The 24865-nt window shown below is 37.8% G+C and overlaps 1 protein-coding gene across 6 annotated transcripts in view; it reads right to left on the bottom strand.

The window, feature by feature from the left end:
• The window catches only part of OPHN1 (oligophrenin 1), a 607786-nt gene that overhangs the window by 7585 nt on the left and 575336 nt on the right, over positions 1 to 24865 (bottom strand). For all 6 annotated transcript variants that reach the window (XM_030847098.2, XM_060292179.1, XM_060292180.1 and 3 more), the window contains 3 exons: positions 23127 to 23450; positions 2441 to 2606; positions 1305 to 1355 (listed from right to left, as the gene is read on the bottom strand). In XM_030847098.2, the coding sequence (XP_030702958.1) occupies positions 1305 to 1355; positions 2441 to 2606; positions 23127 to 23450 (541 nt within the window). The remainder of the gene's footprint in view (positions 1 to 1304; positions 1356 to 2440; positions 2607 to 23126; positions 23451 to 24865) is intronic.

Raw genomic sequence — 24865 nt, 5'->3', positions numbered from 1 at the left:
TTAAAAATGTCCTAGGTGAAAACTTTATCTTCATTCTATCAGTAAGAGAAATCTGGGGCTTTGACCTCACTTTCATTTGTTATGGTAGAATAAATGGTAAATTATTGTCTAAGGAGAATTTGGCCTAGTCTATAGTTCCTTGTGGCTGACTGCCAAGCAGAACTAGGGTGACCTGCTGTTCAGAATCATGTCCTGGTGAGTCGGGTCCCACAGTTTTAACTAGATGATGTCAAACCTATCCCAGCTCCAGCGCTGGTAAAGGCACATTGTTCTGCTTTTAACTGAATACCTGGAAGAGTTACACTCCTGTCACCCATCAGGAAGCACAATTTTGAACTCTCTGATAAGCAACATTGAATAAACTCACAGAAGAGTGCCTGAAGGCCAAGCAATCATTTCTCCAGGTGTTTTAGTCTAAAGGGTGCCAAATGATAGGCTTTGGAAAGCCTGTACCAGTACTTGAGGGATTTTAAAAACAAATTAACTGGAAGAAAGAAATAAAGGAAGGAAATTTAAAAAACCCACACTCCCAGGCCCTACTCCTGGAGATTCTGTTTTTGTGGGTCTAGAGCAGAAGGCAGGAATCTGTGTTCATTTTATTTTCCCTCAAAATTTTCCAGGTGATTTATATGTTCAGTCAGTTCGAAAACAACCACCTAAGTCTAATGTTTACCTCTGAAATGAGGGCTATGCTTATTCTAAGGCTGTTTATATTAGAATATTGCTTTCTATATATTCATATCAGCTGCCCTTTTAGAATATAATAGGGTCTAAATAAGTAAACTAACAAAAAAAATTAGACCTACATCGAGCATAAAGTTTTTGCAATACCACTTCGCCTGTGAGTACTCTATGTATGTGTGAGAGAGAGAGGAGAAAGAGAGAAAGAGATGGAAAGACAGAGTCAGAGAGGCAGAGACAACAGATACAGAGATAGACAAAGAAAGAGAGACATGGAGAGAGACAGAAAAAGAGTCAAAGAGATAGGGAAACAGAGACATAAGTAGAAAAACACAAGGAGAGACATAAAGAGACTGAGAATTACAGAGACAGAGAAACAGTGTGCGAGAGACAAATGGACAAGAGTGACAAAGGCAGAGAGACATACAGTTATAGAGACAAAGACAGAGACACAGGGAGACAGAGAGACAGTGTTGGGGGAGAGAAAGGAACAAACACAGACAGAGAGAAAGAGACAGAGCTACAGAGAAACAAAAATACAATGTTAAGAGAGCAAATGACATGCTCATGATACATTTATTAAAAAGTTATTTGGTTTCATTTCTGTCACCTGCATCTCTTACCTTCCTGTTTTCCGGGAAGCTATTTCAAAGAACCTGGTCCTGGAAGCCACCCTGCAAAGAGAAGCCAACTAAGTCCCATGAGTTGCTCTGGAATATGTGTGGGAACCAATGGCCAATGGAAAGGAAAAGAAAATATGAACCAGATAGGCCACCAATGCCAGGCTCTGCCTTAGCTTGCAAAGGATCTGGGTCTGAGGAAAAACCCAAGTATCAGAATGTGAAATGGCTCAGAGACCATAGGCACCCCCAAGGCTATGGCTGATACTCTTTGCTTCCCCTTGGCTCAGAATGATCTAAGTATGTTGCCCATTCAGATTACTCTTGGGAGAAATAAGTGAAACAAGTTCTTGGTTTCAGAGTATAATTTTTGACATTTTGCAAATACACTTAGCTAATTAGTCCAAACAGTAGAGGCTCTGTTTTTCTTATTTCCTCAATTTTGCAATTATGGAAAACAAAAGACACAAGAAAAAGGAACACTAGGAGGCAGGATACTGAGAGGGGTCCCAGGCACTGGCTGAGGAGAGGCCTGCCAGGCTAGTTTTGTGGCCAAGAAAAGCTGGTCCCTGAGAGTTGCTGTGGCCCCACCTTAGCTGCTCTATCCCTGATTCCTTGGCTTACAGGCCAGACTCAGGAAGGCTGGTTGGATAATAGCTCTGCTACTACCCTGTAAGAGGCTCTCTGGAGAATCTGAGTCATTCTGGAAGATTTTTAAAAATCATACCTTCTCTTTAAAAAAAAAAGCTTCAAAGCACACGTAAAATGACCAAATCTGTTCATTAAATTACTTTTAAAACCAGTAGTAATAATAAGAAAAAAAATTTACAGAGGCAAAGAAGCATGAAAGCAGCCGGTAATCTTATCACCCTAGAGAGATCAGGGAGACTAAGAAAAATGGGTCTCCTATCGGGTACCAAGATTTAAACACCTCACCTTTAGGAAAAATCTCCCAGCTTTAAGTGTTGAGTAGAACACTCCAAACAGAGCTGGTCTGCGACAGTCCCCTACACTATGAAGTGAACGATACCCTGGAGTTGTGCATTGTACACCCTTCACAACCATAATGGTGATCCTGAAAGCATTCTTAGTGGTCTAAGGTGGACTTTAGGTCAAGGTTGAAAAACAACTCTACTTACACAGACGATGGGATTTCCCCTGCATTGCCAGTCACTATATCTGGCTTTGGTTCGGGTTTCTGGGTAGTAGTTGCCCGGCAGGGAGGATCTGGAGGCCTCACTGGGGGTCGGATGATGGTTGGCTTTTCTCCTGGAGGCCGAACTGTGCTGAAACTGTCAGAGTCTCCTGGAAAAGAGAACAACAAGAACTTGGACAGTGAGCCAAATGGAACACCACTCCTCAGCAGGTACCCAATATTGCAGCTATCATGGCCACCTCCCTTGGTCCCCATTTCTTTTTGGTAACTAACAACTCTGGATTAAAAAATATATTCTTCCAGAAGCTGTCCCTTCAGAAAGTCTATGTTTGAACCTCAGCTCTGGAGCTTCACATTTGTGTGACCTAGGGTATGTCACATCAATTTGCTCAGTCTCAGTTTCCTCAACCATATAATCAAGACTAAAAATATATTATCTTACAGAGACATTGAGAGGATTTACTTGGGTAGTAATATGTTTAGTACTGTCACTGGCACATAGCAGGTGCTTAGTCAATGTTTGATGATAAATTTGTTACATTCATCATCACCAAAAATGAGTCTATTTTCACTTAAGCCTTGACTATTGTGGCAGTCTCCTAACTCACCTTTCTGCCTCTATGTCTCTAGTTTCCAGGTCACTCAGTACAAAATAAATACACATAATTTTTTAATAAAATGATTCTGGCAGGAATATAGTGAAACATATGCATGCACACACTGCTGGGGGTACTGTACACTGGGCTTATTCTAACTAGATAGCTATCAATAATTCTGGAACAGAGTATCATCCACCAGAGGGCAGACAGCAAAAGCAAGAAGAACCACAGTCCTGCAGACTGTGGAACAAAAAACACATTCACAGAAAGATGGACAAGATGAAAAGGCAGAGGGCTATATACCAGATGAAGGACCAAGATTAAACCCCAGAAAAACAACTAAACTAAGTGGAGATAGGCAACCTTCCAGAAAAAGAATTCAGAATAATGATAGTGAAGATGATCCAGGACCACAGAAAAAGAATGGAGGCAAAGATCAAGAAGATGCAAGAAATGTTTAACAAAGACCTAGAAAAATTAAAGAACAAACAAACAGAGATGAACAATACAATAACCAAAATGAAAACTACACAAGAAGGAATCAATAGCAGAATAACTGAGGCAGGAGAACGGATAAGTGACCTGGAAGACAGAATGGAGGAATTCACTGCTACGGAACAGACTAAAGAAAAAAGAATGAAAAGAAATGAAGACAGCCTAAGAGACCTCAGGGACAACATTAAATGCAACAACATTCGCATTATAGGGATTCCAGAAGCAGAAGAGAGAGAGAAAGGACCAGAGAATATATTTGAAGAGATTATAGTCGAAAACTTCCCTAACATGGGAAAGGAAATAGCCACCCAAGTCCAGGAAGAGCAGCGAGTCCCATACAGGATAAACCCAATGAGAAACACACCGAAACTCATAGTAATCAAATTGGCAAAAATTAAAGACAAAGAAAAATTATTGAAAGCAGCAAGGGAAAAACGACAAATAACACAAGAAACTCCCATAAGGTTAACAGCTGATTTCTCAGCAGAAACTCTACAAGCCAGAAGGGAATGGCATGACATATTTAAAGTGATGAAAGGGAAGAACCTACAATCAAGATTACTCTACACGGCAAGGATCTCATTCAGATTCGACGGAGAAATCAAAAGCTTTACAGACAAGCAAAAGCTAAGAGAATTTAGCACCACCAAACCAGCTCTGCAACAAATGCTAAAGGAACTTCTCTAAGTGGGAAACACAAGAGAAGAAAAGAACCTACAAAAACAAACCCAAAACAATTAAGAAAATGGTCATAGGAACATACATATTGATAATTACCTTAAATGTGGATGGATTAAAAGCTCCAACCAAAAGACACGTGCTTGCTGAATGGATACAAAAACAAGACCCATATATATGATGTCTACAAGAGACCCACTTCAGACCTAGGGACACATACAGACTGAAAGTGAGGGGATGAAAAAAGATATTCCATGCAAATGGCAATCAAAAGAAAGCTGGAGTAGCTGTACTCATATCAGGTAAAATAGACTTGAAAATAAAGAATGTTACAAGAGACAAGGAAGGACACTATATAATGATCAAGGGATCAATCCAAGAAGAAGATATAACAATTATAAATATATATGCACCCAACATAGGAGCACCTCAATACATAAGGCAAATGCTAACAGCTATAAAAGAGGAAATTGACAGTAACACAATAATAGTGGCGGACTTTAACACCTCACTTACAACAATGAACAGATCATCCAAAATGAAAATAAATAAGGAAACAGAAGCTTTAAATGACACAACAGACCAGATCGATTTAATTGATATTTATAGGACATTCCATCCAAAAACAGCAGATTACACTTTCTTCTCAAGTGTGCACAGAACATTCTCCAGGATAGATCACACCTTGGGTCACAAATCAAGCCTCAGTAAAATTAAGAAAATTGAAATCACATCAATCATCTTTTCTGAACCACAATGCTATGAGATTAGAAATGAATTACAGGGAAAAAAACGTAAAAAACACAAACACATGGAGGCTAAACAATACGTTACTAAACAACCAAGAGATCACTGAAGAAATCAAAGAGGAAATCAAAAAATACCTAGAGACAAATGATAATGAAAACACGATGATCCAAAACCTATGGGATGCAGCAAAAGCAGTTCTAAGAGGGAAGTTTATAGCTATACAAGCCTACCTCAAGACACAAGAAAAATCTCAAGTAAACAATCTAACATTACACCTAAAGCAACTAGAGGAAGAAGAACAAACAAAGCCCAAAGATAGCAAAAGGAAAGAAATCATAAAGATCAGAGCAGAAATAAATGAAATAGGAACAAAGTAAACAACAGCAAAGATCAATAAAACTAAAAGCTGGTTCATTGAGAACATAAACAAAATTGATAAACCATTAGCCAGACTTATCAAGAAAAAGAGGGAGAGGACTCAAATCAATAAAATTAGAAATGAAAAAGGAGAAGTTACAACAGACACCTCAGAAATACAAAGCATCCTAAGAGACTACTACAAGCAAATCTCTGCCAATAAAATGGACAACCTGAAAGAAATGGACAAATTCTTAGAAAGGTATAACCTTCCAGACTGAACCAGGAAGAAACAGAAAATATGAACAGACCAATCACAAGTAATGAAATTGAAACTGTGATTAAAAATCTTCCAATATGGACTTCCGTGGTGGTGCAGTGGTTGAGAGTCCACCTGCCGATGCAGGGGACGTGGGTTCATGCCCCGGTCCGGGAGGATCCCACATGCTGTGGAGCAGCTGGGCCGGCGGGCCATGGCCGCTGGGCCTGCGCATCCAGAGCCTCTGCTCTGCAGAGGGAGGGGCCACAGCAATGCATACCTGCACAGCCTGCATACCGCAAAAAAAAAAATCTTCCAACAAACAAAAGTCCAGGACCAGATGGCTTCAGAGGTGAATTCTATCAAACATTTAGAGAAGAGATAACACCCATTCTTCTCAAACTCTTCCAAAAAATTGCAGAGGAAGGAACACTCCCAAACTCATTCTATGAGGCCACCATCACCCTGAAACCAAAATTGGACAAAGATACTACAAAAAAAAGAAAATTACAGACCAATATCACTGATGAATATAGATGCAATAATCCTCAACAAAATACTAGCAAACAGAATCCAACAACACATTAAAAGGTTCATAAACAATGATCAAGTGGGATTTATCCCAGGGATGCAAGGATTCTTCAATATACGCAAATCAATCAATGTGAAAAACCATATTAACAAACTGAAGAATAAAAACCATATGATCATCCCAATAGATGCAGAAAAAGCTTTTGACAAAATTCAAACCCATTTATGATAAAAACTCTCCAGAAAGTAGGCATAGAGGGAACCTACCTCAACATAATAAAGGCCATATATGACAAACCCACAGCCAACATCATTCTCAATGGTGAAAAATTGAAAGCATTTCCTCTAAGATCAGGAATGAGACAAGGATGTCCACTCTCACTACTATTATTCAACATAGTTTTGGAAGTCCTAGCCATGGCAATAAGAGAAGTAAAAGAAATAAAAGGAATACAAATTGGAAAAGAAGAAGTATAACTGTCACTGTTTGCAGATGACATGATAGTATACATAGAGAATCTTAAAGATGCCACCAGAAGACTACTAGAGCTAATTAATGAATTTGGTAAAGTTGCAGGATACAAAATTAATGCACAGAAATCTCTTGCATTCCTATACACTAATGATGAAAAATCTGAAAGAGAAATTATGGAAACACTCCCATTTACCATTGCAACAAAAAGAATAAAATACCTCGGAATAAACCTACCTAGGGAGATAAGAGACCTGTATGCAGAAAACTATAAAACACTGATGAAAGAAATTAAAGATGATACCAACAGATGGAGTGATATACCATGTTCTTGGATTGGAAGAAACAATATTGTGAAAATGACTATACTGCCCAAAGCAACCTAGAGATTCACTGCAATCCCTATCAAATTACCAATGGCATTTATTATGGAACTAGAACAAATCATCTTAAAATTTGTATGGAGACACAAAAGACCCCGAATAGCCAAAGCATTCTTGAGGGAAAAAAACGCAGCTGGAGGAATCAGACTCCCTGACTTCAGGCTATACTACAAAACTACAGTAATCAAGACAATATGGTATTGGCACAAAAACAGAAACATAGATCAATGGAACAAGATAGAAAGCCCAGAGATAAACCCATGCACCTATGGTCAACTAATCTATGACAAAGGAGGCAAAGATATACAATGGAGAAAAGACAGTCTCTTCAGTAAGTGTTGTTGGGAAAACTGGACAGCTACACGTAAAAGAATGAAATTAGAACACTCCCTAACACCATACAGAAAAATAAACTCAAAATGGATTAGACACCTAAATGTAAGATGGGACACTATAAAACTCTTAGAGGAAAACATAGGAAGAACAGTCTTTGACAAATAACAGCAAGATCTTTTTTGATCCACCTCCTAGAGTAGTGGAAATAAAACCAAAAATAAACAAATGGGACCTAATGAAACTTCAAAGCTTTTATACAGCAAAGGAAACCATAAACAAGATGAAAAGACAACCCTCAGAATGGGAGAATATATTGCAAACGAATCAACGGACAAAGGATTAATCTCCAAAATATATATACAGCTCATGCAGCTCAATATTAAAGAAACAAACAACCCAATCCAAAAATGGGGAGAAGACCTTAAATAGACATTTCTCTAAAGAAGACATACAGATGGCCAAGAAGCACATGAGGAGCTGCTCAACATTACTAATTATTAGAGAAATGCAAATCAAAACTACGCTGAGGTATCACCTCACACCATTTAGAATGGGCATCATCAGAAAATCTACAAACAACAAATGTTGGAGAGGGTGTGGAGAAAAGGGAACCCTCTTGCACTGCTGGTGGGAATGTAAATTGATGCAGCCACTATGGAGAACAGTATGGAGGTTCCTTAAAAAACTACAAATAGATTTACCATATGATCCAGCAGTCCCACTACTGGGCATATACCCAGAGAAAACCATAATTCAAAAAGACACATGCACCCAATGTTCATTGCAGCACTATTTACAATAGCCAGGTCATGGAAGCAACCTAAATGCCCATCGACAGACGAATGGATAAAGAAGATGTGGTACATATATACAATGGAATATTACTCAGCCATAAAAAGGAACGAATTTGAATCATTTGTTGAGACGTGGACGGATCTAGAGAGTGTCATACAGAGTGAAGTAAGTCAGAAAGAGATAAACAAATATCGTATATTAACACATGTATGTGGAACCTAGAAAAGTTGTACAGATGAGCTGGTTTGCAGGGCAGAAGTTGAGACACAGATGTAGAGAACAGACGTATGGACACCAAGTGGGGAAAACTGTGGTGGGTGGGGATGGTGGTGTGCTGAATTGGGCGATTGGGATTGACATGTATATACTGATGTGTATAAAATTGATGACTAAGAAGAACCTGCAGTATAAAAAAATAACAAAAACAAAACAAAACAAAAGGAATTCTGGAACAATGTGAATGAAATGCAAAATAATATATATGAGACAGTTCATACTCATTAATCCAGTTGATCCACTTTGGGGAACAGGCCCAAAGAAATTAACTCTAAAGAAAAAAATAAGGAAAACAAGTAGCACATAAACATGCTTCTTAACAGCAAAAATTCAGACCCAACCACAAAGGCTGATAAACAAACAATTCAATTCTTACAAGTATTTAACCAATACATATTATGCATGAAATGACAAGGATTTAGGCTAGGTCAAAAAATGTATTCATATAAAATAATATTAAGTGAAAAAAAGTCCACAAAAAATGTTCATGGCCTGAAGAACACCATCTGGAAATAGACACGTTTGCAACTATGCAAGGGTGTTAGTAGATCTTGATATTCATTCAATTTTTGTCAGTAAACCTTGATATTCATTGTTTTCTTCTACAAAACTTTTTAAGGTAAATGTAAAAAATATTAACTTTAATCCATATAATACTGTTGTAAGATTTACCTTAAGTATTTCCACACTGTATTTCTTCTCCTTAAAGATTTTCTCAGTGACTATAAAATGTACAGGATAAGTTCAAACTCCTTAACATAAATTCAAGGCCCTCTATGAGCTGGTCCCAAATTATTAAACCAGTACTAGTGCTAGATTTTAAATACCAGCTCTACTTTTGTTAAACTGGTCTCCTCACCGGCCCTATCAAAGCAGCAAGCCCTTGACTCTTCTAGATGAGACAGTATGGTACAGTGTGGAAAGTAAGTCTGGGGTTGGGCAGACCCTGCTTTCAGGCCTTGTTCTGCGACTTCCAAACTGTGGAACCCTGTGCAGTTATTTCAACTCTTTGACTATCAAGGTATTCATCTGGGAAATGGATATAATAACCCGTCCTCACAAGCTGGTTGTAAGGACTAAATTAGATGGCTGTTAGAGAATACCTAGCATGTAGCAGGGATAAGTAAGTGTTAGACTCTGTCCTGCTTCTTTCCCGATATATGTCCCTGTTCTCATGTCTTATCTGTACTGTAACTACCCCTAAACAGTCAGCTCAAATCTCAATCCTCTGAACACTTGAGCTGACATTGGTAATTTCCATCCATGTAAGCACTCATGAAGTACTTATATATTGCTCCATGGGGTTTTTTAATTCCTCCAGCTAGTCATTCTGGTGAGGCAGACAGATATGAAGAAAGATAATGATAATACAGTGTGATTGGTGTTCTAATGGAGGTATGAACCAAGTACTATTCATTTACACACTAGGCTGTATCTTACATTTCTGGACATGCCATTCCCCTTAGCACCAGGTCGGGTACACAGAATTGCAGCTAAAGAGTGACCAAAATAATAATAATAATCCAATTTTTCTAACACATTATAATATTCAAAGCACTCTCCCAATTAATTATTTGATGTTCACAATAAGCTTGGGAGGAAAGAATAGCAGATGGGTCTTATCTTTCCCATTTTATAGAGAAGGAAACTAAGGTTCGGAAAGGTGAACTCACTCACCCGCAATCATATAGTTAGGTAAGTGGTAGAGTGAGGACTAAAACTCATATCTCCTGTTTTTGCATCCACTTTTCTTCCCAGTGTCTGCTGTTTTGTTGTTATTAGTAGTAATATAAAAAGTTATAAATGACAATAATAATGGTAATGGTAATAAAATAACTGGTAAAAAACTTTAGCTACCTTTTTTATTGAACACCTGCTCTGTTCCAGGTACTATGATAATATACTCAGTACTTTATGCATATATTCTCATTTAACATTGGCCCTAACCCTGAAAGACAAGAAGCATTATGCCTGTTCTACAGTTGAGGAAACAGAAACACAGAGATGAGAAGTATAACCCCATAGTTAATTGACAATAGACTCAGGTCCATCTGCTTTCCAAAGCCCAAGTGGTCAGAAGTACCAGTGATTTTCAACCTTGGCTATACATTGGGAACATTGAAATTATACAGTACTGGGGACCCATCCCCAGAGAGCCTAGCTTAATTGATTGGGGTAGCACCTTGGTATGGGTATTTTTAAAAGCTCCCCAGGAGATGCTATGTATAGCCAGAGTTGAGAACCACTAGGCCACATGATGCTGCTTGCTCACTGCAGATCAGATTATAACAGCTGACAATGCTGTTCCATTTCTACTGGTCACTGGAGGAGGTATTGGATAGGAAGCATATGCTACAGTCAGAGCCAGAAAACATTTCTACCTGAAGCTGTATCCACCCTAAGGCTACTGTTTCCTTTGGTGAGAGAACCAGATGACTCCCCCTGAAATATGAAACCCATTCATTTCCCAGTTGCAGCCACATCCAAATAGACATCAACCCAAGGCCTCAGAAAACAAATGTCATCAGCCTTGCATTCTCCTAGGCTCTTTATTGGGTGCTGCAAATTGATGATTCATTTTAAGTCAAACTTTGAAGTAGTAGCAATGGGCTTTCTTGTTTGAAAGACCCCAATGTTGTTCTCTCCTGCCTCTAATTTGCGACAGTATAGCCACAGTGTCAAACTGAGGAGGCAGGGATGGAAGAGTAATAATAACTGGGAGTCAAAAGACCTAGATTCCAGTCTTAATACTAAAACTAACTTGCTGTGTGAGCTTGAGCAGATCACTTCCCTACCTGTACAATGTGAACTTGGACTATTTTCCAGATCAGTAGGTCCATGATATGTCTATAGGCCTATATCTCTCCCCGCTGACTTTTATATGCTACAGTGGAATACTCTAGAAGTCAGTTCTGATCATGTACCTAACCAGCTTGAAAAAAATCTCCAGATAGAAAGATAGATAGATACTAGATTTAGATTTCACAGCTCCTTGTTGCCTGCAGAATAAACTCAAACATTTTTTAACCTGGAATTCACTACCTTCTTCCACCTGGCCTCAACTGATGTTTCTGGTCTAACTTTCCACCCTTCCTCTTTACATATCCCATAGTCCACAGAAACAGTATTATTTCTTGTTCCACGTACACATCCTACAATTAATCATTTCTTTCCTAGATGCCCTTTACCCCTTCTAATATGCCCAAATTTGCATCATCTATTAAGATTCAGCTTAAGTGCCACATCTCTTAGAAGCCTAATATGTTCCAAGTTCCTTTCTCTTACTCTTACAGCACCAACCACCTTGTACTTTGAATCAGGGCTCTTTGTTTTGGTGGCTCTATCTCCCCTATTAAAATGGAGCAACCTGAGAGCTAGATCTAAGTGGGATTTCTCTCTGTATTCACCAGGGGCCCAAGTAAATTGCTTTGCATGTAACTGGTATTCAATAAATACTCATTGAGAAAAGAAAAACACAGTTCAGTCCATTAGAAGGACAACGGAAAAAGCTTTCCCTTTTGAAGTCCCCATTTGTGCCATCTGTGACAAACACAAACATGATATACCCAAATTTCAGGGCTATTCTAAAATCTAAATTGAAAGGTGTTCAATAGACTGAGTGTTCCTTGAGGGCTTTTGTGCCTGGCCTTATGCTCTCACAACATATGCAGACAAATGATTTGACATTGACTTTGCCATCTAGGGGCTTAAAACTGAGTTGGAAAATGAAGTCATACTCATGGGAAATAAGCATGAATACAGTAACTCAGCATCCACAATTAAAGGGTCAAAGTTGGGTGCCAAAAGAAGTGAGGTAAGGGAGAGTTCCCTGGGGCAGAATTGTCAAAAGGCTTCATGGAGGTAATAGGACTTTAGCTGGACTTTGAGGGATGGCTAAGAATCCTTCCTTGCCCCTTCCCCTTATCAACAGTCCTCCTATTTCTGAGTGTTTGGAATTGTCAGAGATAGGTTGAGGGTGGAAAGAGTAGTTCTGAGCTCTTTTATGACACCTACATTTGAAGCTTGAGGCTTCTCATAGGCTCTAGAATATAGAAGAGTAAATATCTACCATCTTCCATGCCTGCCATTTCCTGAGAGGTTGTTACCCAACCACTACCACTATCATTTTTTGAACTTCTTTTATATTACCAGATGTTTTGTATACCTAATCTTACTTAATCCCCACAAAAACCTTACCTGCAATATAGGCATTGTCCCCACTTACAGTTGAGAAAACTGGCTCAGAGAAGTGAAGTTCACCTAATTAAGATTGTGTAGTTAGTAATTAGCCTCCTGTAAAAGCAAAACAACTGCTACCTTTTACTTAGTACTCATTATGTGCCAAGTACATTGGTATCTCATTTCATCATTACAGCAATCCTATAGTCACAAATATCTTCATTTTACAAATTAGAAAACTAAGGCTCAGAGAGGTTGTGACTTGCCCAAGGTCCCACAACTGGGATGAAGCAGAGTCAGGATTCAAACTCACATCTCAGTGACTCTGGAGCCTAAGTCATATCTGAGACTCCACTAAGCCTTTTGAGCTTATTGGTATTTTTACCAAATTGTACTTCCTTTTAATTTATTTTTAACTTCGGTCCACAACTTGACTCTTTGGACCTCCCTCTCCAGCCCAACCTATTCCCTCCCTCCCCATTCTCTATCAAATGACCATAACTAAAGAATTTTAGCATTTATAGATTTCTTAGGACTTGATGAACATCAATATTCAACCTTAAGCCAATTTCTTCCACCTTTTTTTACATCCATCTACACCTTACCCGAGAGCACAGAGTAAAGGGAGGCTGTTTTAACTTGTAGATTCCCTCAAACTTCTAGAATCATCTATCTCTTTCTACGACATTCCCCCATGATCACCTTAAAGCCTCTGACCCCTGTGAATCAACTTGGAGTTAGGCTCCAGGAAAGCCAGAGAATGAAAACTAAACACAGTACATTATTAAAAGCATAATGAGTCCAAACAAGAAAATGTGGATAATGGCCATAAAGCTCATTACTGCAAGAGCAAGTCTGTGCCTAATACTTTTAGAGCAGATGCAAATGCTACTCATAGCATTAGTCACCCCAGTGGAGAATTGATGGCCCTGTGGCTGAGCAGGGCCTTACAAGCACCCTTTCCCCAAGCCCAAAAGCATGCTACCAGAATGCAGTCTTCTCTCTCCAGTCAAGACAGAGGCTCCTAAGCCCATATGTCATAGGGTCTCAGTGTGGATGTATTCTCCATGTTTATCTCAGAACCTCTGGCACAGTGAAGGGCTCTTTACCCCATGCTCCTACTGGAATGTATTCTAACTCCCACTAGAACATGGATGACACTGGACTGGGACTGGTTGCTTACATGCCAGCCTCGTCATGAACCTTTGGAGGGCAGGGAACATGGCCATTCATCTTTGTCTTTCTAATTGCACAGCACTGTGCCTGAATAAATGAACAAATACATGTAAGTAGATGTCCTTCCTCTCCGTTCCCCAAAGGAAAGTCCTAAGTCCCTTTGTAGAAGCTACAAAAATGCCCTTTCCAAAGCCAGGCCTGGTAAGAGGCAGCAACATCAAAGGAAGGCAGGAAATTTGGCTTGTATAATTTTGTTCCTCCAAAAGTGAATGCTTCTTAGAAAACAGAAAGGGGAAGGTAGCTGAAGCCACTTAAGAAATAAGAATGTGATACCCAGGGAGCCAAGGTTCAATCCCCATCTCCACATCTTACAATGTGGGTGACTCTGGGCAAGCTGTTTCACTTCTCTGAGCCTCAGTTTCTCCATCTGTGAAACTGGGAAAATAAAACCTATCTCAAAGGCCTATCAGAATGATTAGATGCAATAGATGAAGAGACGTGTCCAGTTCCATGTGTGGAACAGAAAAGGACCCTTGACAAAATTACATCAGCAAACAATATTGGTTACATTATCAAGTTGAGTGTCATGGAACAAAGCAATTTAACATGCACCTTGTTTTTGCTATCTTTAATTACTAAGAAAATATGTGGAGCACATCCAGTCTATTCAAATGTTGGATCAATGCAAGGAGTGAAGATGGTGGATAGGACAGTGGCACAGTTGTATCACTAAAGCAAAGAGACCTATGCATTGACCCTCAGGATGGCAGGCAAAGCTCTGAAGAAGGAGCTGAATTGAAGTGACAACAACAAGATGCAGAGTGGGTCAGCTAAGGTGACAGCTCTCTCCCTCTGACATTGCCATTTCAGGCTGTGGGCTAGAACCTCTGGCTAACAACTATTAGTTATAGCTTGGGGTCAGAGTTGTTTGCAGTTTTTGTTTAGTTGATATTTGTTCTGATGCCCAATATCTGTCACTGGAGTGACAGCCAAAATGGGGAGGAAGGGAGGGAATAAGATGTGAGGAGGTGGAAGTAGGGAAAGTTCCAAGAGGCAACTACACCAGAGGTTTGGCTAATTCTTCACCAAGGGCAGGAGTACTACCTCAGTTCTACTTCCTGTAGCCAAGGCTGGAGGCATGGGTCTTTGAGAAAACCTGCATCACACTGGCCTGTTGCTAACTGATTTAAGGCAGAAAGCAAAGCCAGGGAGTGCTGTGGCCCAGATTTAGATAGTCTGGCTGATACTGGACAGTCAAATGAGTACTCACATTAGCTGAAACCCTTAGATCAGAGCAGCTGCCGCCAGCAGCCTGAGGCAGGACTAATGGAGGAAGGGGAAGAGTGGAATGTCGTTGGGATTTAACTTTGCAGCAGAAGATGGTGAAAGCGGAACTGATAGGGAGGGCTAAGTTACTGTGTGGGCTGAGCTGATAAGATCTGACTGACCCCAAGCCTTGGCGACAGGCAAGACAAACTTTACTGTGATGAATATAAGTTGAGTTATCCAGTTATCCACCAGATTGATGTGAAGGTCAACATATGACTTATAAATTGAAGCAGTTGTGTACATAGAAGTCTGGCTTAACTTGTTACTTCCGAGAAGAGGCAAATCTTATGAAGAGGAGGAAAAGGGGAAGGAATTAATAACATATTCTGCATATTGATTATATAGCAGATACTTTATTTGTTATTCCTTTTAACCTTAGCAATAATTCTGAGGGATGAACTGTTTCTCCCATTTACAGATAAGGAAACCAAGGTACAAAGAGGTTAAATAACTTAACTGTAATCATACAGATGCATCAGTGTCAAGCTAGAGAATTCATAGTCAGTTACTTAGTAGAAATCTTATCAGAGCCCCATAGAATAGCTTTTACTGAATTGTGCTCTGAGACAATGCCATCAACCCATATTGAGGTTGTTACATGCAACAACCCACATCATGAAAGCAGCTCCAGACAATATGTAAACGAAGGAGCATGTTTCTGTTTACGGACATGGAAAATTGAATTTCATATAATTTTCATGTCATGTCATATTTTTCTTTTGACTTTTTTTCAACAAATTAAGGCTTAGGTTTGCTAAGTCCTTATAAAAGCTTAAAGACAGTAGGGACCCTGTATGTCTTATTCACTCTTATGTCTTCAACACCTAGAAAGGGGCCAGTTACACAGCAATTATTCTTACTATTTTTTAAGTTCTTATATTTTTCTATATTGTGAAATGCCTTAAATATTTTTTGGAACAGGACATGATATAAAACATAAGGCACATTTTTAAAAGGCTATCTAGCTAGAAAATAAAAGAGTCAGGATGTGGATCTAAGCCTTTGTGATATCAAAGTCTCTTTTTTCATAAAATTATATTCCCCCTAGTCCCCTCTAGATTAGTCACAACCTCCCAACATGAGTCTCCCCATCTAGTAGCCAATTAAATTTGCAGAAGTCAGCCACATTTTGAATTTGTAATTTGTAACTTAAAAAGCCCATAGTTTTGCTGCAGTTGTGCCCTCTTGTCCCTATTTCTACTATACTGGAAAGTAAGAATGAGAAAACAATAGTTCACAGGTTCAAAGCTTCTTATAGGAAGGTAAAGTGATAGTTCTGCCTTACTGGAAAGAACACAGACTTTGATGCCTGCCAGACTTGCTAAGACTTAGATCCCAGATCTGCCAGTTACTCACTATGAACCTTTGGCAATTAACACCTTTGGGAGCCTCAGTTTTCTAGTAGAAAAAAAATATATTCTTCACAATAAGTTTGTGAGGATAAGAAATATTATGCTAGTACCTAGTACAGTGCCAGGAACATAGCAGATACTTAATAAATGGTAAATATAATGCACCTAATGTAGAAGCACCAAAATATATAAGGCAATTATTAACAGACTTAAAGGAAGAAATTGATAGCAACACAATAATAGTAGGGGACTTTAACACTCAACTTACATCAATGGATAGATCATCCATACAGAAAGTCAACAAGGAAATAGCAGTCTTAAATGAAACATTAGACCAGATAGATTTGATAGATTTGTATAGAGCATTCCACCCAAAAGTAGCAAAATACATATTCTCCTCAAGTGCACATGGAACATTCTCAAGGATAGACCATATGTTGGGACACAAAACAAGTCTCAATAAATTTAAGAAGATTGAAATAATATCAGGCAACTTTTCCAATCACAATGGAATGAAACTAGTAATCAACTACAAGAATCTACAAGAATTACAAATACGTGGAGAATGAACAACATACTACTGAAAAACTATTGGGACAACAAAGAAATCAAAGGAGAAATTGAAAATTACCTGAAGACAAATGAAAATGAAAATACGACATACTTAAATTTATGGAATGCAACAAAAGTGGTACTAAGAGGGAAGTTTATAGCAACACAGGCCTACCTCAAGAAACAAGAAACAAATCTGAAAGAAACAATCTAACCTTACACCTAAATGAACTAGAAAAAAAAGGAAAAAAATGAAGCTCAAAGTCAGTACAAGAAAGGAAATAATAAAGATCAGAGTGGAAATAAATGAAATAGAGACCAAAAAGACAATACAAAAGATCAATGAAGCTAAGAGCTGTTTCTTTGAAAAGATAAACAAAATTAACAAACCTTTAGCTAGACACTAAGAAAAAAGAGAAAAGTCTCTGATAAGTAAAATCAGAAATGAAAGAACAGACATAATAACAGATACCACAGAAATACAAATAATTATAAAAAAAAAGTTATGAATAGCTATATGCCAACAAATCAGCCAACCTAGAAGAAATGGACAAATTCTTGAATCCCAACCTTCCAAGACTAAGTCATGAAGAAAGAAAATCTGAATAGACCGATCACTAACAAAGAAGTTAAAACAGTAAACAAAAACCTCTACCAAACAAAAGTCCAGGACGATACGGCTTTGCAGGTGAATTCTACCAAACATTCAAAGAAGATTTAATACCTATCCTTCTCAAACTTTTCTAAAAACTTAAAGAGGAGGAAAAACTTCCTAACTGATTTCACAAGGCCAACATTACCCTGATACCAAAACCAGACAAGGACAACACACACACACACACACACACACACACACACACACACACACACAGAGTTACAGGCCAATATCTCTGATGAACATGGATGAAAAAATCCTCAACAAAATATTAGCACATCCAATACAATACATTAAAAGGATCATACATTGTGATCAAGTGAGATTTACTCCAGGGATGCAAGGATGGTTCAATATGTACAAATCAATCAATGTATACACCACACATTAACAAAATGAAAACTAAAAAATGTATCATCTCAATAGATGTAGAAAAAGCATTTGACAAGATTCAATATCCACATATGATAAAAATTCTCAATAAAATGGGTATAGAAGGAAGTACCTCAACATAATAAAGGCCATATATTACAAATTCACAGGCAACATCATACTCAATGGTGAAAAACTGAAAGCTATCCCTCTAAGATCAGGAACAAGACAAGGGTGCCCACTCTCACCACTCTTATTAAACATAGAATTGGAAGTCCTAGCCAGAGCAATTAGGCAATAAGAAGAAATAAAATGCATCTATATTGAAAGGAAGAAGTAAAACTGTCACTATTTGCAGATGATATTATTTTATACATAGAAAACATAATAAAGAAAAAAGAATGAAAAGAAATGAAGACAACTTAAGAGACCTCTGGTACAACCGTAAACACAACAACATTTGCATTACAGGGGTGCCAGAAGGAGAAGAAGTAGTGAAAGGAACCAAGAAAATATTTGAAGAGATTATAGTTGAAAACTTCCCTAACATGGGAAAAGAAATAGTTACCCAAGTCCAGGAAGTGCAGAGAGTCCCATACAGGATAAACCCAAGGAGAAACACCCCAAGACACACAGTAATCAAATTGACAAAAAATAAAGACAAAGAAAAATTATTAAAAGCAACAAGGGAAAAATGACAAATAACATGCAAGGGAACTTGCATAAGGTTAACAGCTGATTTCTTAACAGAAACTCTACAAGCCAGAAGTAAGTGGCATGATATACTTAAAGTGATGAAAGGGGAGAACCTACAATCAAGAATATTCTACCTGGCAAGGATCCCATTCAGATTTGACAGAGAAATCAAAAGCTTTAAAGAAAAGCAAAAGCTAAGAGAATTTAGCACACCAAACCAGCTCTACAACAAATGCTAAAGGAACTTCTCTAAGTGGGAAACACAAAAGAAGAAAAGAACCTACAAAAACAAACACAAAACAATTAAGAAAATGGTCACAGGAACATACATATCAATAATTACCTTAAATATGAATGGATTAAATGCTCCAACCAAAAGACACAGGCTCACTGAATGGATACAAAAACAAGACCCATATATATGCTGTCTACAAGAGACCCACATCAGACCTAGGGACACATACAGACTGAAAGTGAGGGGATGGAAAAAGATATTCCATGAAAATGGAAATCAAAAGAAAGCTGGAGTACCAATACTCATATCAGAAAAAAATAGACTAAAATAAAGAATGTTACAAGAGACATGGAAGGACACTACATAATGATCAGGGGATCAGTCCAAGAAGAAGAGATAACAATTATAAATATATACACACCCAATATAGCAGGACGTCAATACATAAGGCAAATGCTAACAGCTATAAAAGAGGAAATCAACAGTAACACAATACTAGTGGGGGAATTTAACACCTCACTTACACCAATGGACAGATCAACCAGACAGAAAATTAAAAAGGAAGCACAAGCTTTAAATGGCAAAATAGACCAGATAGATATAACTGATATTTATAGGACATTCCATCTGAAAACAGCAGATTACACTTTCTTCTCAAGTGCACATGGAACATTCTCCAGGATAGATCACATCTTTGGTCACAAATCAAGCCTTGGTAAATTTAAGAAAATTGAAATCTTATCAAGCATCTTTTCCGACCACAAGGCTATGAGATTAGAAATAAATTACAGGGGGAAAAGACGTAAAAAAACCCCACACACATGGAAGCTAAACAATACATTACTAAATATCCAAGAGATCACTGGAGAAATCAAAGAGGAAATCAAAAAATACCTAGAGACAAATGACAATAAAAACACGATGATCCAAAACATACGGATGCAGCAAAAGCAGTTCTAAGAGGGAAGTTTATAGCAATACAATCCTACCTCAAGAAACAAGAAAACTCTCAAATAAACAATCTAACCTTACACCTAAAGTAACTAGAGCAAGAAGAACAAAAAAGAACCAAAGATAGTAGAAGGAAAGAAATGATAAATATCAGAGCAGAAATATATGAAATAGAAACAAAGAAAACAATAACAAAGATCAATAAAACTAAAAGCTGGTTCTTTGAGAAGATAAACAAAATTGATTAACCTTTAGCCAGACTCATCAAGAAAAAGAGGGAGAGGACTCAAATCAATAAACTTAGAAATGAAACAGGAGAAGTTAGAACGGACACCATAGAAATACAAAGCATCATAAGAGAGACTACTACAAGCAACTGTATGCCAATAAAATGGACAACCTGGAAGAAATGGACCAATTCTTAGAAAGTATAACCTTCCAAGTCTGAACCAAGAATAAATAGAAACTATGAACAGATAAAACACAAGTAATGAAATTGAAACTGTGATTTAAAATCTTCCAACACACAAAAGTTAAGGACCAGATGGCTTCACAGGTGAATTCTATCAAACATTTAGAGAAGAGCTAATACACATCCTTTTCAAATTCTTCCAAAAATTTGCAGAGGAAGGAACACACCCAAACTCATTCTACGAGGCCACCATCACCCTGATACCAAAACCAAAGATGCTACAAAAAAAGAAAATTACAGACCTATATTACTGATGAAGATAGATGCCAAAATGCTTCACAAAATACTAGTAAACAGAATCCAGTAACACATTAAAAGGATCATACACCATGATCAAGTGGGATTTATCCCAGGGATGCAAGGATTCTTCAATATATGCAAATAAATCAATGTGAAACACCACATTACTAAATTGAAGAATAAAAACCATATGATCACTTCAATAGATACTGAAAGAACTTTTGACAATATTCAACACCTATTTATGATAAAATACTCACCAGAGAGTGGGCATAGAGGGAACCTACCTCAGCATAATAAAGCCATGTACAACAAACCCACAGCAAACACCATTCTCAATGGTGAAAAACTGAAAGCATTTCTGCTAAGGTCAGGAACAATACAAGGATGTTTACTCTTGCCCCTATTATTCAACATAGCTTTGGAAGTCATAGCCATGGCAATCAGAGAAGAAAAAGAAATAAAAGGAATACAAATTGGAAAAGAAGAAGTAAAACTGTCACTGTTTGCAGATGACATGGTAATATACATAGATAATCTAAAGATGCCACCAGAAAACTACTAGAGCTCATCAGTAAATTTGGTAAAGTTGCAGGATACAAAATTAAGGGAAAGAAATCTCTTGCATTCCTATACACTAATAATGAAACATCAGAGAGAGAAATTAAGGAAACACTCCCATTCACCATTGCAACAAAAATAATAAAATACTTAGGAATAAACTTGCCTAAGGAGGTAAAAGACCTGTACTCAGAAAACTATAAGACATTGATGAAAGGAATCAAAGATGACACAAACAGATGGAGAGATATACCATGTTCTTGGATTGGAAGAATCAATATTATGAAAGTGACTATACTACACAAAGCAATCTACAGATTCAATGCAATCCCTATCAAACTACCAATGGTATTTTTTACAGAACTAGAACAAAAATTTTTAAAATTTGTATGGAGACACAAAAAACCCCGAATAACCAAAGCAATATTTAGGGGAAAAAAATGGAGCTGGAGGAATGAGACTGACCTCAGACTATACTACAAAGCTACGGTAATCAAGACAATATGGTATTGGCATGAAAGCAGAAATATAGATAAAAGGAACAGGATAGAAAGCCCAGAGATAAACCCATGCACTTATAATCAACTAATCTATGACAAAAGAGGCAAGGATATACAATGGAGAAAAGGTAGTCTCTTCAGTAAAGTGGTACTGGGAAAACTGGACAGCTAAATGTAAAAGAATGAATTAGAAAACTCCCTAACACCATACAGAAAAATAAAATGGATTAAATACCTTAATGTAAAACTGGACACTGTAAGACTCTTAGAGGAAAACATAGGAAGAACTATGTAAAGAACTCTTTGACATACATCACAGCAATTTCTTTTTTGACCCACCTCCTAGAGTAATGGACATAAAAGCAAAAATAAAGAAATGGGACCTAATGAAACTTAAAAGCTTTTGCACAGCAAAGGAAGCCATAAACAAGACGAAAAGACAATCCTCAGAATGGAAGAAAATATTTGCAAATGAATCAACAAACAAAGGATTAATCTCCAAAACATGTAAACAGCTCCTGCAGCTCAGTATTAAAAAAAAAACAACCCAATCAAAAAACAGGCAGAAGACCTAAATAGACATTTCTCCAAAGAAGACATACAGATGACCAAGAGGCACATGAAAAGCTGCTCAACATCACTAATTATTAGAGAAATGCAAATCAAAACTACAATGAGGCATCACGTCTCACTGGTTAGAATGGGCATCATCAAAAAATCTACAAACAACAAATGCTGGAGAGGGTGTGGAGAAAAGGGAACCCTCTTGCACTGTTGGTGGGAAAGTAAATTGGTACAGCCACTATGGAGAACAGTATGGAGGTTTGTTTAAAAACTAAAAGTAGAACTACCATATGACCCAGCAATCCCACTACTGGGCATATACCCAGAGAAAACCATAATTCAGAAATACACATGCACCCCAATGTTCATTGCATCACTGTTTACAATAGCCAGGTCATGGAAGCAACCTAAATGCCTACTGACTGACGAATAGATAAAGAAGATTTGGTCCATATATACAATGGAATATTACTCAGCCATAAATAGGGATGAAATTGGGTCATTTGTAGAGACGTGGATGGACCTAGAGAGTGTCATACAGAGTGAAGTAAGTCAGAAAGAGAAAAACAAATATCGTACATTAACGCATATATGTGGAATCTAGAAAAATGGTACAGATGATCCAGTTTGCAGGGCAGAAGTTGAGACACAGATGTAGAGAACAAACGTATGGACACCAAGGGGGGAAAGCGAGTGGCGGGGTGGTGGTGGGATAAAAAAAAAAAAAGAAACCTAAGTAAGAGATTATAAAATCCATTCAATGGAGAATATTTTTAATTGGTAAGATCCTATTCATAATTCTATGTTATTTTAATGAAATTATTAAAGTGAACAATTTCTAGGGAAATATAAAAAAAAATGGTTGAGGTAATTTCTCTTCCCTGTGGGATTCCCAAGCACTTACCTTCCTTGTGGTGAGCCAGGGGCCGAGGAGCTGGTCTCTTTACATGGAAAGAGGAGGTCTTAGTGGGCCCATGACCTGGCACAGGTCCATTGGTGGCCTTTGGTATGGCCTTGGTCCCTCCATCCTGCAGCCTAGATACCAACTTCCCCACATCCACCTCGAGGCAGGACTCCAACTTGCCATCTGAAACAGGCCTGCCTGGGGATTTCCTCCCATGATCTGCTTCCCCACTTCTCTGCATAGGCATTTTGGGGTGTTGTGGCATCTTGGTTGGTTCTATACTGCTGATGATAGTACCATTCGGTGTTCTGTGTTGGATTTCATCTAGGAAAAGATGGTGCAAAGAGGAAACATTAATGATAAACTTTGTATATATAATATTGCAAAGTTATACACATATTCAAAGGAACTATTGTCATGGAACAAATCAATGATATCCCACAAAATCAGTCTCTACCCATTCCAGTTCATGTGGAGTCACAAGTCTCATAAAACAGGGAATTCAGCTTAAGATCTGAGTATTATTTTCATGACCACAATTCAGCAAAACCACAATATGCCAAGATACTTTATTTAAAGGGATATGTTAAAAAGGGACTTAAGAGACCCCAATCAATTGTACATTATATTACTTTTAAATAAGGTACCATTTAATCCCTATTTCTATTTCTCTCAAAAGTAATTTATAAAGATCTCTTAAATTTCAAGGTAATACACTTAACAGAATTTAACTTCTTTCTCCATCCTCATAAAGACATCCTCAACTCACCACTTTATGGCTTTCCCTTAGCTTTTGTGGTTTACAATTTCCTGTGACAATAGTATATGCTTTTCAGTTGCCCTGTTTCTTAATTAAAGCTTTGAGTCGCTAATGAGAGCCAAGGATATTCTCCCTAGAAAAATTAACCTACACAAATACATGTAAAATTTTGAAAACTAATTTTAAGAGATTCATGGAACCCCCTGAAGGTGTTAATGAACCCCCGATTGAGAACTCCTGCTCTAAGGAAATTATCACCTTCCTTGGTAATAGAAAACCTAGATCAGAGTGTAGTGGTTAAGAACAGAGGTTCTGGTCAGCTAAATGAGACCTGAGAGATATGTCAACCAGTTGTAATATATGCGTCTTATTTGGATCCTGGTTTTTTTCAAAAAAAATGTAAAAATAGGAGAATCTGAATACTGACTAGACAGTGATCTTAAGGAATTACTATGTTGTTTAGTGTTCTTTTCTTTTATGTATGACGATGGTATTGAGATTTTGGTTAAAATAGTTTTCTTACCTTTACAGGTACATACTGAAACATTTATGGATGAAATGACATGATGTCTGAGTTGGGGCAATTGATAGGGGTACAGATGAAACAAGATTGGGCATGTGGCAAGGATTCTTCAAAAAATGCAAATCAATCAATGTGATACACCATATTAACAAATGGAAAGAGAAAAACCATATGATCATCTCAATAGATGCAGAAAAAGCATGAAGAAGATTGTTCTGGAATTAGATGTTTGCACAAGCTTGTGAATATACTAAAAACCACTGACCTACACTTGAAAAGGGTGAATTTTATTTCATATGAATTATATCTCAGTTTAAAAAAAAGTTAGAAAATTGTCTAGAGTGGGTGATCCCATTGGTGATCTTCTGGCACAAAGAACTCCTCACACAGAGGGGCAAATTAAGACCCAGAATAAGGAAGTGACTAGCCCAAGTTATTCAGTAAGCTAGTGGCCAA

This window comes from Globicephala melas, chromosome X (assembly GCF_963455315.2).
Source record: "Globicephala melas chromosome X, mGloMel1.2, whole genome shotgun sequence".
NCBI classification, from domain to species: domain Eukaryota; kingdom Metazoa; phylum Chordata; class Mammalia; order Artiodactyla; family Delphinidae; genus Globicephala; species Globicephala melas.
The sequence above is the reverse complement of the archived record's forward strand: the minus strand, read 5'-3'. Positions and strand labels throughout refer to the sequence as shown.